The sequence below is a fragment of the Callithrix jacchus genome, chromosome 17 (genome assembly GCF_049354715.1).
Source record: "Callithrix jacchus isolate 240 chromosome 17, calJac240_pri, whole genome shotgun sequence".
In the NCBI taxonomy this organism is placed as follows: domain Eukaryota; kingdom Metazoa; phylum Chordata; class Mammalia; order Primates; family Cebidae; genus Callithrix; species Callithrix jacchus.
Genome location: NC_133518.1, coordinates 49,611,764 through 49,630,196, shown reverse-complemented (window position 1 = coordinate 49,630,196; position 18,433 = coordinate 49,611,764). Strand labels below are relative to the sequence as shown.

At 37.5% G+C, this 18,433-nt stretch overlaps 1 protein-coding gene across 12 annotated transcripts in view; it reads left to right on the top strand.

Annotated features, from left to right (window-relative positions):
- CEP63 (centrosomal protein 63) overlaps nt 1-15,544 on the top strand; it is an 87,613-nt gene extending 72,069 nt beyond the window's left edge. For 7 of the 12 annotated variants that reach the window (XM_078354184.1, XM_002759596.7, XM_078354182.1 and 4 more), the window contains 7 exons: nt 638-775; nt 2,393-2,507; nt 3,408-3,605; nt 8,514-8,600; nt 12,165-12,370; nt 13,170-13,449; nt 15,329-15,544. In XM_078354184.1, coding sequence (XP_078210310.1) covers nt 638-775; nt 2,393-2,507; nt 3,408-3,605; nt 8,514-8,600; nt 12,165-12,370; nt 13,170-13,449; nt 15,329-15,487 — 1,183 coding nt within the window. In that variant the 3' untranslated portion in view covers nt 15,488-15,544. The remainder of the gene's footprint in view (nt 1-637; nt 776-2,392; nt 2,508-3,407; nt 3,606-8,513; nt 8,601-12,164; nt 12,371-13,169; nt 13,450-15,328) is intronic. The other 5 variants (XM_078354188.1, XM_078354187.1, XM_008983797.5 and 2 more) reach the window with 2 other exon arrangements.
- Nucleotides 15,545-18,433: the final 2,889 nt, after the last annotated feature.

Sequence of the window (18,433 nt, the reverse complement as noted above, 5' to 3'; positions counted from 1 at the left end):
TTTGTTTGGTTAGTTTTCTTCTGCCTCCAGTTTGGGTTCCTAACAGAGACTCAGACTCTCATGTTTAAAAAGTTAGAAACCTCTTGGTCAGTTTGCATGCTTGGTGAATCTCCAGATGTGAAGGGAATTGTCATTCATGTCTTCTGTGTCATTCCTGTCTCCTGGAGGCCTCACTTTCTTGGTGGAATAGGGAGTGATTAGTAGCTGCTTATCATTAGTAGCAGCCAGCCATTGGGCTAGCCTTCTTGCTTGATTAAAGTCTGTTGCACACTTTTATTTTTGCCAGAATTCTCCTGTAACTTTTCAATTTTTTTGGTACAGGGTTTCAAGTGTCAGTGAAGTGATTTTGCCATTTTGTCTTTTTCCCTTGAAAAATAGGCCAAATCTCAGTTAAGAAGGGAGTAAATTGCCGCTGACTTTTTAAAGAAGGAGCATCTCTGGACTCTTGCTTTCCTTTCCCAATATTGTTTTTATAAAGCAGGAGGCATTCCCAATATTGTTTTTATAAAGCAGGAACTCATTTATAAATGAGTTCCAAAGAGTTTACCAAAAATGATTGGAAAATACAAACTAGATGTGCATTGTTTTTTGTTGGCAGAGATAAAGGCCTTAACAATCATCCTATGTCTTTCCATAGGCCAGGGGAAGACTCTCCGGCAGAAAAGAAGTACACTTCTCAAGGGCAGGGGGACTTAGACAGCGTGCTGTCCCAGTTGAATTTTACCCATACTAGAGAGGAACTTCTGCAGGCAGAGGTTACTCGTCTTGAAAGCAGGTACGTGATTATACACACATTTCAAAAATTTTAAGTTATTAAAATGAATTTTTGATCATATTTATAAAGTAAATAAATATAATAGTTCTAGTGAAAAAAATAAGATTTTTTTTCTAGCATCCACAAATGGACTGTGTTCTTATTTATTTTTTTTGAGATGGAGTCTTGCTCTGTTGCCCAAGCTGGAGGGCAATGGCATGATCTCAGCTCACTACAACCTCCGCCTCCCAGATTCAAGCAACTCTTCCACCTCAGCCTGCTGAGGAGCGGGGATTACAGACACCTGCCATCATGCCTGATTAATTTTTGTGTTTTCGAAGAGATGGCATTTTACCACGTTGGCCAGGCTGGTAGAACTCCTGACCTCAGGTGATCCACCCACCTTGGCCTCCCAAAGTGCTGGGATTACATGTGTGAGCCACCATGCCCAGCCCTAAGTTCTTATTAGAAGACAGAAGCAATTAAAGGAGAACATCTTAATCTTTCTGTCATCAGTTCTACTAGTCTGCCCACACCTGTACCTATAATTTTTATCTTGGATCTGTACTTCTAAGACCAGCCACTCCACTTGTGTCCTGTTTCTGTAGTTATATCCTTTCTCTTCTATATCATCAAGTTCTTTCTCTCTGCTGAATCATATCCACTGGTATAAAATGTGCTATAACATCACCCATCTGGGGGAAAAATACCATCCCTTAATCCTATGTCTCTGTCAAGTTACTTCCACATTTCTGTATTTTTCTTTAAAACCAAATTCTTCAAAAGAGTTGTCTGTACTGACTCTACTTCTTTACCTTTCACCTGTTAGGAGCCCTTCACTTAGGTTTTTCCCCCTCCCGCCTCAGAAGCAGGGTAGGGATGGGATGGGTCACAATTGACACATGGTGATCCTCCTTTTTTGTCCTGCTGTGGTGTTGATACTTCCTTGGGTGGTAGTTGGATCCGGACTAATGCTCTACCATACCCACCTAACCTCATATCGTTGTCATACTTTTCTTTTTGTTTTTTTAATACCTCTAGACTTTTTGATTGAGAAGAGTGTGATATTTTGTTTTAAACACATGAATCATGATTATTTGTACACTGACATTTTCTGTATGTAAAAGATAAAAGTACTTTTACCATGAACTGTTAACCTTAAGTCAAACAACAAGAGAAATGTCATTTTACACTTTTTAGGTTATCTTTAAGTAATACTTTTTTGTTTTTACATTTATTTCTGGTTTCGGAAACCACTAAGTATTTTCTTAATTTTATCTACATGTTAAATACACAAACGTACATACACACACATATTTTTTGCTTTATTCCTTTTGGAATACTTGGGCCACTTGAGATAGTCTTTGTTGTCATTGAGGTATATGTGTACTCTTCCATTTGACTAAAATGAAGTTTATTATTTTGACATTAGGACAACAATTTACATTTTTATCACAGATTTTTTTATTGATTGGCTTTTTAGTAATATTTCAAATATAATTCTATTAATGAGTGAGGTGATGTTTAAGATATTGGCTGGATATTTTTGAACATCAAGAATTAAATCAGATAGTCCAATTTATAGGTTTCAGGATTTTGGTTTTGTTTTAAATATGGGATCTTATTTTTGTCATTCAGTTTGGAATCTGTGAGTGCAACATGTAAACAGCTGAGCCAAGAACTAATGGAAAAATACGAAGAATTGAAGAGGATGGAAGCACATAACAGTGAATACAGGGCAGAGATTAAGAAGGTAAAAATCCGCATACTTAGGATTGCAAAATTGTATGTGTTTATGGACTGAGCTGTCTGTGTCTATATGAAAGGGCCCTAACTGAGCTGTGGGTTGGGAGATTATAGCAGTTATTTTTAATGAGAGAATAATGTAGTTCAAGGGACCACTTGATATTTAGGAGTGGAAGAATACCTGGAATGTGCATAGGGAATGTTCCTTTTTTCTCGGGCATCCCCCAGATGCCCAGTACATATTTTTAAGATAACTGAAGGCTGCCCCTTTTGAACTCAAAATCTTTATTTTAAACACGTTTTGATGAAAAGTTTTCTAAAAGACATACACTTGGTTGCTTGCAAAAAAAATGTGAACTGTTGTTTAATATTTTCTTATTTTAAAGATGAGTATTAATATATTGTGTTGCGAGGTAGTTAATATCCTTGTCAGCTACTGAAGTATGCAGAGCTGTCTGTGTCTATATGAAAGGGTCCTAACTGTCCTATTTGTTGATTTGTATTTTTTATTACTTCTTTAAGATTACTTCTAGCTCCTTTCTTCTCTTGTCCTTTCTATTTGTTATCCTGTGAACAAAGGTACCACATGAGCAAAACTTCTAGATTCTCAGCTAAAAAAAGAATGAAGGTCACATGTGCTATCCTTTGTGTCCATGGACTTTGATTCTAGTCCTCAGCACTTGAATAACCCATCTCTCCCTGTTCTGAAGTATAAGAAATGATTGTAGGTATAACCACCTGACATTCAGTATGGATATGCAGCTTGGTAAATTGCTAATTTTTCTATAGATTTAATTTATGAGAAATTTAATGTCTTGAGATAAGGTAAACTTTTATTAGCTATTAACATATTATTCTGTCTAAATACTTTCTTTGAACTTTTGGTGCTTTATTTTCTGCTTAATAGTTGAAAGAACAGATTTTACAGGCTGAACAAAGTTACAGCTCTGCACTAGAAGGAATGAAGTTGGAAATCTCCCATCTAACTCAAGAGTTACATCAGCGAGATATCACTATTGCTTCCACCAAAGGTTCTTCCTCAGACATGGAAAAGCGACTCAAAGCAGAGATGCAGAGGGCAGAAGAAAAAGCAGTAGAGCATAAGGTGAAGCCTGAACAAAAGCTTTCTTAAATTTGAAATTCTTTTTAAGATGGAGTTGATTAAAGACATAATTTTCATAATATTTAATTCAGTAAATTTTTATTAGATACCTGCTTTGAGCTGAGGGTATGCTGGAGAACAAAGAGTTTAGTGAAGATGGTAGGAAGGTGAGAGTAGACACAGAAAAGTAAAGTGACTATATCATTGGTGTATGGTGAGAATCACTAGCGATCACGGGCAGCCTGAATCTAGACCACTCACTGCAGAGGACTTCTAGAAGGTGTGATAGTGAAACTGAGTTAGGAGTGAGCTGGGTTGAGGGGAAGGAAAAATGTTTCAGGCACAGGAAAATACAGAGGTCTCTAAGAGAGAGTAGAATGTGCTCACTGTGGTTGAAACTAGAGTAGAAGTGGGAAGAGTGGAAGACAGGAAACTGGAAAGCAGGGACTGGCCCTGAAGGGCTCCATTAGCCACATAAAGGAGTTATACTGTGACCTTGAGTTTAGTAGAGAATGACTGCAATCAGGAGTAAAATTGAATGGTCCTTAAATGGAGAATAAGCAAGGAGACAAAGGGAGCACCCAGATGCTGTTACAGATGTGAGATGGTGGCCACCCAGATGTAAGACGGTGGCCTGAGAAGTGGCAAGAGAGGGAGAGGGAAATAGATGAATTCTGGAGATACTGGGCTGGTAAAAATGACTGGGCTTTGTATTTGATTGGCAGGGAGAGTGAGGTAGGTAGAGTTAAGAAACGATGTTCCTCAGGATTTAACCTTAGGCAGCTGATGGAAAGTGATGCACTTTAATTAAACAGAGAAAAGACAGGGAGCAAGTTTGGTGAAAGATGATGAATTTGTGAAAAGTATAGAGACTGGGGAAGCTGGTGGAGAGGACATTTGTTTTACACATTTATTTGGAATAAAGGCTGGGATTTTGTATGGATAATAGTCAGTTCCACTGAAGGCCTGGAGTTTAAGATTAAAATCAGGATTAAGCATTTAGCTGTGGGTGTCCTTTCTTCGTGGTGACATTTGAAACTCCCTGAAAGACCCCCTAACGATATTAGTGAGAAAGCATAGCTTAAGAAGAGAAGTGACTCAAACCAAACTTAAGATACTTATCATTTAGGGTGAAAAAGATGTTGGAATGAAGCTTAAAAAAGGGAGCAATGAGGAGAGAAACTGGATAGTTTTTGCCAAGCCAAGGAAAGAAGGAATCTTTTCAAGTGGAAATGGTCAAGCATAAAAGCTAGGGGGAATGAGAACTGAAAAAAGGTTATATTTTGTGAATGAAGTACAGTTCTGTGTGATGTTGCAGGCAGAAGCCAAATTGGAGGAGGCTAGCACAGGAGAATGGGTAGGGATTGAAGGGATTTACCAGTGAATTGAAACTTTGCTGCTTCATCATCTAATATATCCTATTAGAATGATATCTTCATCCCATTCATCTTCATTCACCTTAATAACATCTAAAAAAATCTTTTCAGAAAGTCTCTCTCTTATTTATTTATTTATTAATGAAGAATGTGACTTAGCCTAATGAAAATTCCATGTGGAAAAATTTTGTAAGGTGCATTTGAGGCAGGGTGCAGTGGCTTACACCTATAATGCCAGTACATTGGGAGGCCGAGGCAGGTGGATCACGAGGTCAGGAGTTTGAGACCAGCCTGGCCAACATGGTAAAACCCTGTCTCTACTAAAGTTACAAAAAATTAGCTGGGCCTGTAATCCCAGCTACTTGGGAGGCTGAGGCAGGAGAATCATTTGAACCCGGGAGGCAGAGGTTGCAGTGAGCCAAGGTGGCCTCATTGCACTCCAGCTTGGGCGACAGGATGAAACTCCATCTCAAAGAAAACAAGGGAGAGAGATCCAAGATGGCTGATTACTAGCAGCTCAGGATTGTAGCTCCCAGTGAAAGTGCAGAGAACGAGAGGACACCACACTTTCAGATGAATTTTTGTTGCTCATGAACCAGGAGATTCCCAGCGGAGGAGCCCCATGGGTCACCAGCATGACTCTTGTGGCTGGTGCGGCGGTTTTGCCAGTGCCCTGGCGCGGTGCTTCTTGGTGCAGAGTAAATGGGACTGGGTCCTCTTTTGGTCGACGTTTGGAGCTCCGGGAAGGCAGAGTCGCCTATTCAGCTGATTGAAAAAGGGACTCAATAAGGAAGCCAGACCGGAGATTCCCGGGCAGAAAAGCACCATGAATCTTAATACTGCTGTTTTAGCCAGCGCAGTGGGTTGCTCAGATTCTGGCCGTGGGAATCAACAAGTTGGGTGTCCACTCAGAGAACTAATTTGAAAATCGGTAATTACAAAGACGACAGGTTGATAAATTTACAATGACGGGAAGAAACCAGTGTAAAAAGGCTGAGAATACCCAGAATCACAATGCCTCTCCCTCTGCAGGGGATCACAGTTCCTCATCAACAAGGGAACAAGGCCTGATGGAAAATGAGTGCGTTCCATTAACAGAATTAGGCTTCAGAAGGTGGATAATAAGAAACTTCTGTGAGTTAAAAGAACATGTTCAAACCCAATGTAAAGAAACTAAGAAAGAACCTTGAAAAAAGGTTTGATGAAATCCTAACAAGGATAGACAACTTAGGAATATAAGTAAATTAATGGAACTGAAGAATACAATACGAGAACTCCGTGAAGTATGCACAGGTTTTAATAGTCGAATTGATCAAGCACAAGAAAGGATATCAGAGGTCGAAGACCAACTTAATGAAATGAAAGGAGAAGACAAGATTAGAGAAGAAAGAGTAAAAAGGAATGAGCAAAGTCTCCAAGAAATATGGGACTATGTGAAAAGACCTAATTTACATTTGATAGGTGTACCTGAATGTCATGAAGAGAATGAATCCAAGCTGGAAAATATTCTTGAGGATATTATTCAAGAAAACTTTCCTAAACCTAGTAAGGCAGGACAATACTCAACTCCAAGTAATACAGAGAACACCATAAAGATATTCCTCAAGTAAAGCAACCCCAAGACACATTCACCAGGGTTGAAATAAAGGAGAAAATTCTAAGGGCAGCTAGAGGGAAAGGTCAGGTTACCCATAAAGGGAAGACTATCAGACTCACAGCAGATCTCTCAGCAGAAACCTACAAACTAGAAGAGAGTGGGGGTCAATATTCAATATCCTCAAAGAAAAGAATTTCCAACCCAGAATCTCATATCCAGCCAAAGTGAGCTTCATAAATGAAGGAAAAATAAATTTTTCATGAACAAGCAAGCACTCAGAGATTTCATCACCACCAGGCCTGCTTTACAAGAGCTTCTGAAAGAAGCACTGTACACAGAAAGGAACAACCAGTATCAGTCATCCCAAATACTTACCAAAAGGTAAAGAGTATCTCCATAATGAAGAATCTATATCAACTAATGGGCAAAATAGCCAGCTAGCATTAAATGACAATATTAAACTCACAATATCAATATTAATCCTAAATTTAAATGGATTAAATGCCCCAATCAAAGACACAGACAGGCAAATTGAATAAAAAGTCAAAACTCATCGGTACGCTGTATCCAGATCCATCTTATAAGTAAGGACACACAAAGACTCAAAACAAAGTGTTGGTGGAAGACTTATCAATCAAATGGAGAGAAAAAAAAAAAAACCAAAAAAACAAGAGTTGTAGCTTTCATCTCTGACAAAATAGACTTTAATAAAAGTAACAAAGACTAAAGAAAACAAAGAAGGACATTACCTAATGGTAAAAGGATCAATGCAACAACAGGAGTCAATGATCATAAATATATATGCACCCAGTATAGGAACACCCAGATACATAAGACAAGTTCTTAATGACTTATAAAGAGACTTGGACTCCCGCACAATAATAGTGGGAGACTTTGACACCTCATTGTTAATATTCGACAGATCAACAAGACAGAAAATTAACAGGAACATCTATGATTTGAACTCAGACCTGGAACAAGTAAACTCAGCGAATATTTATAGAATTCTTCACCCCAGGTCTACAGAACTTACATTTTTCTCAGTATCACATTACACCTATTTTGAAAGTAACCACATAATTGGAAGTAAATCACTCTTGAGCATTTGCATAGCATTTCACAGACTTAAATGAAATATTGGTTGGCTGTTTGTTTGTTATTTTCTTCCCTTATTCCTTCTTGTCTCCGCTGTTAAGCACAATTATCGGCATAAAAGAGGTTTTTAATACCTATTTTTAGATTGCATTCCAGCCTGGGCAATAGAACAAGACTCCTGTTGTTCTCTCTCCCCCTTTCTCTTTCTCTTTCTTTCTTTCAAAAAAAAAAAAAAAAACTATGAAGACATTGGTCACAAAATACCTCAAACTGGATCGTCTAAAGTTTTCGATGCTTCTCTTTTTTTCATGTAATTTTCATTTCTCAGAAAATTTATGAAAAATGTAAATTGCAAACTTTAGGCTTTTGGCAACAATTATACAGACACATTAAAAAAAAAAAAAGAGAGTAGGTGTGGTTATCACAACCTAGATGAAGTTGGTTCCAAGAATTTATAAATAAACTGGGGGCTGGAACCCAATGTTGCTGCACGGGGGAAGGCCCATTTCTAAGACAGAAAGCAACAAGGAAAGAACAAGTTCTGCCTCTATCTAGCACCTCCTATTAGTGGAGCCCAACAGGGACCAAGCTAGCTAAGCGAAGATACGGTGTGTGGAGTCCTGCTCCCAGCATTAACAGGAGCATAAGGAGATGGAGGTGGGGCAGAGAGATAATGACACAATGACCAACACAGTCTACCTCTTTAGCTACCGAACACTGATATATACGCCCTTTCGTAAATACTTTAACTTCCATGTAAAAATTACAATCGTATGCAAAAAAAAAAAAAGATGCATTTGAGTTACATGTTGTATTTATTTTTTTCTGCTTTCCCTTTTTCAGGAGATTTTGGACCAGCTGGAGTCACTCAAGTTGGAAAATCATCGTCTTAATGAAATGGTGATGAAATTGGAATTGGGTTTGCATGAGGTAGATAAATAGAAACAAGTTTTTTTTACTATCCAAGCCTTCAAAAAAAACCACTTTGTAAATATTGATTATAAAGAGAAGGTTAAGATCAACTTAGAAATTTTCTCAAAGAAAATAAAGGCAAAACAATGCTGGAAGTAAGCAAAATATGACTCTCCACTCCAGTAGTAGGAAGGTATTTTTTATATTATGTATGTGATTAAAATATACCTATAGTCTGTGTTCTTAGTTGGAAGAATTTATATGACAGACTTAGCGTAGTACCTGGCACTTGGTGAGTATGTAATATATGCTAGATGGTGGTATTATTATTATTGTTAATGATTATTATGTTCATTTTATCTTTTTAGAAAGTATTGTCTTTAAAATAATTTAGTTTTAATTTTATTTCTACAAGATATAGTTCACATAATAAAATATTTTAGAATCTTTTATATTCAGAGAATTTTAGCACATGCTATAACGAACACAGGATGAATAAGATAGCTTTCTTGCGTTTAAGAGAGATTTTGGATCAGCTGGACTCACTCAAATTACTCTAGCCTTTAAGAGACAAATCTAGTAGTAACGGTAAGAAGTGCATACAAGCTTCTGTGAAATCAGAGAGAACATGATTACCCAATAGTGAGTTACAAACAGTACAGACACTTTTGTAACTATTTTGTTACAAAATTCCTATAATTTGCAAAATGACTCATCTATTCTGACCCATCTTTTCTTGGTGTAGGTCAGATGTCTCAAAATTGTATAAATGCTCTTTTCCTGCATTTCTAGAGAGTATTCCTCCAAAAAGATATATAGTTTAAAAGGTGCTTCCTCTTTGCTCTCACAAGTTCTAATTCTACAATCCTGGATTGTGGATACGGGGGTGGAAGAACATGTAAAAGGCCATACAGTATCTTATTTCAACTGGAAAAATGGGGGACTAATTTTATAATCTTTCAAAGGGTAAGATTCTCCAAACATCATGAAGCCATAAAGGATTTTACAACATAAAAATGTAAAGTTTCTGGATGGCAAAAGGCCCCAGTAAAAAAGAATAATAGGGAGCAAACAATCTATAATCAGACAGTAGGTTAAGATGAATTAATATATAAAAATTTCTTACAAAGATAATAAGAAAGTTATCCAAATGTAAATAGATACTTCACAGAATTAATATAAATGTCCAGTAAACAAAGAAAAAACTCTTCAACCTGTCTAATAATCAAAGCAAAATAAATCGACATTCTTTTACTAATTGCTTTGATAATGATCTTTAAAAACTAAAGTATATATATATATATATATACACCTTTAAAAACTGAACTATATATATATACTTTAGTGTGTGTATATATATACATATTTTAGTGTATATACATATATATACTTTATATATTTACATATATTAAATATATAATACATATTTATATATATGCACACTTTATATGTGTGTATATGTATGTGTATATATGTACTTTGTGTGTATGTGTATATATATATATAGTGCCAGTGTTAGGAGGATGTAAGGAAACAGATTTATTGTACTGTCAATGAGAAAGTAATATGGCATTTCTAGAGGACAGCTTAGCAATATCCATCAAATGTGTAAATACATATAGCCTTTAAATTCCTGGGTCATGTGTGTTTCTGATTTTGATAGCCATTGCTGAATTGTTTTCAGAATAATCTTACCTATTTACATTTCCATAGAACCCATTCACTAGGAGCAAATGTGTACAAAATGGTCATTGCAGTATTGTTTGCAATCTCCAAAATTTTGAAATAAACTAAATGTTTATTTAAATCATTGATTTGTGATTCTATTAAATATTACAGTCATTGAAGGTGGTAGATGAAAACATTCATCTAATCTTCCTGTATCTTCAAATCCCTCTAAAAATATTGTGAAAGGATTTATTTTTAAAGCACAAATCCACAAGTTTGGGACTAATAAGAGAGGAGACAATAGCTAAACATTTTGTAAGGCAGAAGATGGAAGGAAGGAAAGAAGGAAGGGAGGGAGGGAACTTGATATCCCCTAATAAAGCCAATTCTAAGCTAGTGGTGGAGAAATCCAAAAACTAAACTGATTTACACCACAGAATTCTGTAAGGGCTTAGGATTCAGCAGTACTTGATTGAGAGACTTTTATCTTATTCAGTGATTATCTGTTCATATTTAGGAATGAGAACTCTCAGGGGAACTTAGCCAGACCATGACCAGAGATTCTGTTAGCTTAATTTCGCCTGAAACTTCCAGCTATCAATAATAGTGGTAATACTGTTCTTTCTTACACAGCTAGGTGTGTACAAAACATGCCTGACAAAGTCAAGCATTATCATTTTTTAGTAAGTATGTTTAATGACATCACACATCAAAGTAGTGAAAACCCTGTCAGCAGTATAAGCTTTCTCTAGTTTTGAAATTATAGTGTGAATATATTGTAGATATTATTAAGAATAATTGTTAGAAAGTGCCCTTTTGCATTTTACCATGTAGGAAGCTGAGGTTACTTTTACAAATGAATGTTTGGGTTAAATGTCTATTTTAATAAATTACCTAATTATCTTAATAATGAAAGCAACAGCTCTGATAAAATAAATGATTTACCATGTTTTGAAAACTGATAATAGTTTCATCATAACTCATCTGTCCTGCAAATGTTCTTTCCTGATATTTTACCTGACATTGGCAGCTTGTTGAAAGATTTCATAGCTTGTAGTCACTACTTGTACACAGATAGTTCACAGGTATATTCTAAAGTTTATGTTTTTGTTAGGAATATTATGTTTGTCAGACCACTCTTGACCAGCTTACTTTCAGATTTTTTTTACAGAAAAGAGCAAGCCAACTATGGTATTAAACTCCAAAGAAGATTACCATAACTTTGCAGAATACTAATTATTTTGTCATTAGAAAAAAATAATCACCCAGACTGCCATTTTTTCAAGTAGTGTCTTACCAGGAAACACCTAGAATTGAAGAACAATAAAATTTCTGATACCAGATCAGAATAGTAATTCCCACTGTATACTTGAATCCTGCTTTATCATGTCCAAATTTATATATGAGTAGATGCCAGTGTTGTAGAAAAGTGTTTAAGATTAGAAATTATTTATTTAAAAGTTGTGTCTGCCAGCCAGATATTTTTCTCAGAACTTTTTGTTCAAATTTTTTTCCTTGAACTAGGTCTCTGTTTTCTTCCCTTGGTATTCTGGGGTTATTCAACCTTAATGTTCTTGCAGAAGAAACATGGCTGCCATTTTTCTTCTTTTTCCCTGTTTCTGATTCCCTCTTATAGCTTTCCTTCATCCTAGTTCCATCTTTCCTCCACCTCCTTAGAATTCCTTGGCACATAAGGAAGCCCATTGTGCTTCTAGAGTTCCACTACCATTTACTTGAAGAATTCTTTTTCTCTGTTAGTCTTTCGAGGACTAAAAAGAAAGCTTCACTTTTTCTAAATTAAAGCCATAGATTAAATAATTACAACTAAAAAATACTGAATTTTCCAACCAGCAATATCACAGATCATAAGTATTCTTGTACAGATTAAGTGATTCTAGTATTCTTTTTTATTAGGCAAAAGAGATTTCACTAGCCGACCTCCAGGATAATTATATTGAGGCATTAAATAAATTAGTGTCTGAAAATCAACAACTACAGAAAGATTTGATGAATACCAAATCTCAGCTGGATATTTCTACTCAGATATGCAAAAAACAAAATGACGGGATCTTTAAACCAACACACAGCAGAACAACTGAGTTCAAGAATACAGAGATTAAGTAAAATTTCTTAAAAGTTTATTTAAAATGTGTATTGGTACAATATAATTCTCATTTCTTTGAAAATAATTTCTGACTTACGGAAATTAAATCTTCATCAAAGGGCTCCATGTTTAATTCTGAAGTATAGTGTGCACAAGTAAAGCTATGATCATGTTAAATTAATCAGGGGGAGGTATATAGCATTTTCATTAAAGCTTTAGTTTTGTACACTCTGGTTGTCAGTATAAACAACATGTGTATTACATGAGGCTTTTCATGCTCCCTCCCACCTTTTCAACCCCATTTGCCCCATAAGAAGTAGAATTTGGCTTTTTATAAACAGCTTCCTTTGTGATTTTAGTCAATTTGTTATAGGCTGTTACCGTAAGCAGTAAGCATTCAGTGAAAAACCACCTGGCTTCAGCTTATACTATAAGGCTTACATGTTTTCCTACCCAGAGCATTTGCTGTCACCCTCACTTCCATTCCTGTACTTACCCCAACCTGCTAGTGAGGTAAGGTGCCTTCTTATGTGCCCAGTACTTCTGTCTTAGCACTAACCACACTAGATTACTCTGGCAGATTATCTTTCTTGGCTATATCATAGGTATTTGAGGGGGCAGGTACCTGGTAGTGGGGATTGGATCTTTGGGGCCTGAATGAATGAAAGTACATCTGATCTGAGTAGGTGGCTAATTTTGTAAATTCTAGCCTTATTAGTTAGGCTATTTGCTTAAGCAAAGTTCCTACATTTTTGTTGGAAAGAGAAAAGTTACTACAATTTTCTATTTGTTTTGTTTTCTAATCTATCATCCAGGCCAACCCATGGCCAGCACAGACATGATGGAATAAAGATTGAGCACTATAAAACAGGTCTTCATTCTCCAAGAGGACGAGCGTCGGATAGTATAGACCCCATGTCCAGGGTGCTAAGCCCCCTGAGTCCTCAAGTCAGCCCTTGCAGCTCCACCAGGTCTTTGACTTCCTACTCTCTGTGTAAAACTCACTCTTTGCCTTCAGCGCTAGATACAAATGAAGCCAGTTTTTCTGACACTGTGTCTGAGAGTATGAATGACCAAGAAGAGTTTATGTCTTCGGTATGGAAACTTTCTGATCTTCTTAATTTGTTATTGTTTTTAGTTTGATTTTATTTTTTAAGGGTGAAGAGGGTGATTCTTTTGTTTTCTTATTGATTCATTTATCATAGATACTCTTCTCAGGTATCCCTGTCATACAGTTTTTGCTTATAAAGATACATTCAGCCAAGACAACTTTTTTCAAAATATATCCTAGTTCTGAAACATAAATTAAAGGTGTTAATTTGTCCTTAACCGTAATTGGAAATTCCCTTCCTGTCCTTTTCAGAGATGCTCAATTTTTTGCTGGAATGGTTAGTTTAAGAAATGTCTTTGGATGCCAAGATAGTCCTGAGGCACAGGCAGTAAAGGAGGAAAAGAGGAACTGCTGGAAAGGAGAAAGGAGGCACAGAGGTGGAAGAAGGCTGTGCCTCTGATGTGTGCAGAGCATGGCTTGAGTGTCTGTGCCTAGGACACCATGCCATGCCAGTTCCTTGCTCCTTTCATTGCCGTGCAGGCTGTGCCATCTTTTTGCCTTCTGTGCCAGAGTACTTGCTATGGGCCCGTCATTTCCTGTCACCAGCTGTGGCCATATTGCCATGAAAAGGCAGTATTTTTGACTTACTATGTGCCACCAAGTCCATGGAAAGGTTTTCTTTTATTTCTTAGAGTAAGTCCTCACTTCACTTTCTTCTTAAGTTTAGCAGCAAAAATTGTTTGGCATTAAAACTTTCCCTGGCCTGAACTGATGTGTTAATATGTATAGACTTTCCCTATTCTACTTAGTGTGAGTATCCATGTGTTTTGCTTCAGAAATGTGTGTGTTTGGTTATGGAAAGTTCCCTTAGACTCCACTGGGGTAATACAGTTGATCCTCATTATTCATAGATTTTGTATTTGTGAATTTGTATACTCCCTAAACTCTATAACTCCCAAAGTCATTCGTGGACATACGCAGAGTGGCAAAAATTTTGAGTGACCAGTTTGCACAATGTCAGCCAAGATCAAAGTAGGCAACACTCTGCCTTCTTGTCCCTACTTACGTGGAGGTGACCAGAAGCTAGAGACGGCAGGGGCAGTGCAGTATAGGGAAAGAAGCTCAGCTCTGTGCCAGTTGGATGGAGTCTGAATCCCAACTTCGGCACCAGTTAGTGGGGCGGCCTCAGGAGAGTTACCACTTCTGAACCTCATGTCTCTCATATGAAATAAAAAAAATACAAAATCTACCAGAATGAATTGTTCTAGGATTTAGGATTATACTCTGTGTGTGTGTGTGTGTGAATTTGTTGTATGTGTATATTTTCCCTGGGCCAAAAATTTTGTATTTCCTATTTCAGTGTTTTGGGTGACTTCATAGAACACAACTACTGCTATTGGGAATGAGTACTGACTACATATGGCATATGTTCTATATTACCTTTCTAAAATCAGAATGCTGAAACATCGCTAGACCCAAGGGTTTCAGATAGGGGACTGTGGACTGAAAATTTGGAGGAGAAAAAATATTGATTTTAACTGGCATCTAATTTATTTTTGTTAAATTTTCTATGCTTTAAAATCAAAGTGACATGCTCAGGTTTTTAAAGTAAGTCTGAAATCATAGGCATTAACTACAGAAGGATATAGACATCTAAATTGAAATATTTTTCAAACTGATAACTTATTTATGATACTTTACATTGTTGCACCTTGGGTCAGAAAGGGAGAGATGAGTGTTAATTTTTGCAGAACTTACTGATTTTTTTTTTCTTTTATTGCTCTTTTTAGGATAAAAACCAAAAAAACTCTCTTCAGAGAAAAAAAATCACCTTTTAATATTGCTAGTTAGAAAATATCATGAACAGTGTGTCTTAGAAATGTAACACTCATTTACACATGTCAAAATTTGTCTCTCTTCCAGTGTTCCTTGCCTGTATCTCCCCTTGGTTCAATAGCTACCAGATTTTTGGAAGAGGAGGAACTGAGGTCTCATCACATTCTAGAGCGCTTGGATGCCCATATTGAAGAACTAAAAAGAGAGAGTGAAAAGACAGTGAGACAATTCACAGCCTTAAAGTAGCCTCTTAAAAAAATCACAATCTTGGAAATAAAAATAAACACCAAAGAGTTACTGTCATCTGAAGTAGCAGCTCTTTAAAAACATGAACAGATAAAATTGTAAAAATGATACATCTAAAGCAGTGGTGAAGAAATCTGAAAAACAGGTACTTTTGATAGGCATTTTCTCTGCACTGGTTTGTTTGAAGGACTTCTTTCAGCAATAACCTGTGAGAATAAAACACTTGCTAGACTTTTTTCTAATACAAATATTTATTATCATAAAGTGATACTTATCTTGCTGACTTAAATTTGAGTAGCCATGTACTGTAATAAGGATTTTATGATACATGTTGAAAATAAAGTCAGGAACTTTCTTTACGGGAAATGTGTAGAAGCATGAGTTTAGGGGTCAGACTTACCTGAATTGATAGACTGGTCTTACCATTTACCAGCCAATTGGGTTGATTATTTACTGGGCTGGTAGCCCCTCCTAGCTAAGGGACTGGTGACCTGTAAAGTTAGGCTGGCAGTGCATAAGGGGAGTGTGCTGAAGAACCTTAGCAAGGAATCCTATCTTACTCAGCACTCAAACAGAGTAGAGAGGTGGGGAGGGCAAGGTACTGGCTTTAGTGTGTGGTACCCCTGGAATATCCATTGGAAATAAATGTTCAGCATCTGCGCTGCTGAGGACAAGTTTAGATGGGAGACAAAGACAGGGATGTTGACATGCTGGAGGCATTTGAAACCATGGGAGTTGATAAGTTCCACCAGAGAGGCTGTGGAGAGAGAGAAGAGCAGGAGGCTGGGTTTGGGGTCCTGAAAGATACCACCATTTGAGGGTCACAGGAAATAGAACTAGCAAAGGAACTAGAATATGCAGTTACAGATGAGGTCAGTGTAGTGTACTTGCCAGCTCGAGGGTGTGGCTCCATGTGAATCCTCTTTGTCTAGTGGATCTTTCCCATTGCATAAAACATCCTGTTATTTACCCTTTTTTTAAAAAAAAAACTCAATTTTTTTCATGTTCTCTGTCTGCTGTTCTGTATGTTTATTTGCTTCTCTTCACCCAAACACTTTTGGAAAGAGTTATCTGCGGTGACTCTTTCAAGTTCCTCACCCCGCCCACCACAGTTCTCTCCTAACCCTCTCCAACACTGCTTCCATCCCCAGACTGCTTTCTTGCTCTTGAGTTTACCAGTGACCTAATCAGTGTCTGAGCATCATTCAGGACAGTTGGACCCTCTTTTGGCTTCTATGACCTGGAACTTCTGGTTTCCTCTCTACCTCATCCTTCACTCCATCTCATGGCTTTTCCTTATGTAACCTCTAAATCAGAGGGCCTCCTAGAGTCCTGTCATTGGTTTTCTCACTCTGTATCCTCTTTCCTAGAAGTTTCCATTCCGTTCTCAAGCTCTTCATACCACCTATAGGCCAATGGTCCTTATTACTAATCTTGACCTCTCCCCAGAGCTGCTGTCTTAAACACCTAGCTGCTTATGTGATATCTTCACTTGGATGTCGGGCAAACATCTTGTTTCTGAGAGAGAACTCTTTATTCTCCCTCTTGCTAAGATTCCATGTCAGGACGTAGCATTATGTCAGTTCCTAGGAGTTATTCTTAATTCTTTCCTTACCCACATCTCCATATCCAGTCATTTGGGAAGTCCTGTCATTTCTTCCCCTAGAATCTTATCTCAGACCCAACCATTTCCCCCCTGCACTTCTGCCACCTGATCCAGACTACTTCTCTTTAACCTAGATTCTAGCAGTAGCTTCCTAACTGATACTGCTCACACCAGTAACTCTTGGAGCTTCCAGAGTTATCCTTTAGAACTGTAAATAAAACAGTGTAACCACTACTTCCCTTCAGACTCTTCAAAGGCTTCTTTTTTTTTTTTAATTTGAGACCTGTTGTGTTGCCTCTGAGGCCTCTGTTCTCTTCCATTGGTCTATATCTGTTTTGAGACCGAGTCTCACACTGTCGCTCAGACTGAAGTGCAGTGGCAAGATTCTCTTGCCCTAGCCTCCCGAGTAGCTGGGATTACCGGTGTGTGCCACCAGGCCCAGCTAATTTTTGTATTTTTAGTAGAGATGGGTTTTGACCATGTTGGTCGGGTTGATCTGGAACTCCTGATCTCAAGCGATTCACCTGCCTCAGCTTCCCAAAGTGCTGGGATTACAGGCGTGAGCCACCGTGCTCTGCCCCAAGGCTTCTTACTGCACTCAGAATAAAATCCAAATGAGGGCCGGGCACTGTGGCTCACGCCTGTAATCCCAGCACTTTGGGAGGCCAAGGTGGGTGGATCACAGGGTCAAGAGATCAAGACCATCCTGGTCAACATGGTAAAACCCCATCTCTACTAAAAATACAAAAAAAAATTAGCTGGGCATGGTGGTGCATGCCTGTAATCCCAGCTACTCGGGAGGCTGAGGCAGGAGAATTGCCTGAACCCAGGAGGCGGAGGTTACCGTGAGCTGAGATCGCGCCATTGCAGTCTAGCCTGGGTAACAAGAGCGAAACTCTTTTATTTATTTATTTATAAATAAATAAATAAAATAAAATAAATCCAAATGAATTATAGCCTATGGGGCCTTGATAATCTGGGCCTGTCTAATCACCCATTACATCATCCTTTACTATGCTCCACCTGTGCTGGCGTCTTTTCTGTTACTGAGTGCAGCAACATTGAAGTGTAGAAAGACCCTTTCACCTGTTAGGGTCTTTCACTTGCAGTTTACCCTGAATATTTCCTTTGTCCAAATTTGTCAGAACTTGACTGTAGTCTCTCACCTTCATTTTTTAAAAAGATATATTAATACCAAATATTAAAATGTATCAAAACTAAATTTGAGTTAGTGTCTTAACAGGCATTTTAGAAAATCTGTCAGTCATCAGGGTACCCAAATGAGATGAAAAGATTAGAGATCTGTAGTATACTTTTTGTGTTTACAGGTAATGTTTTAT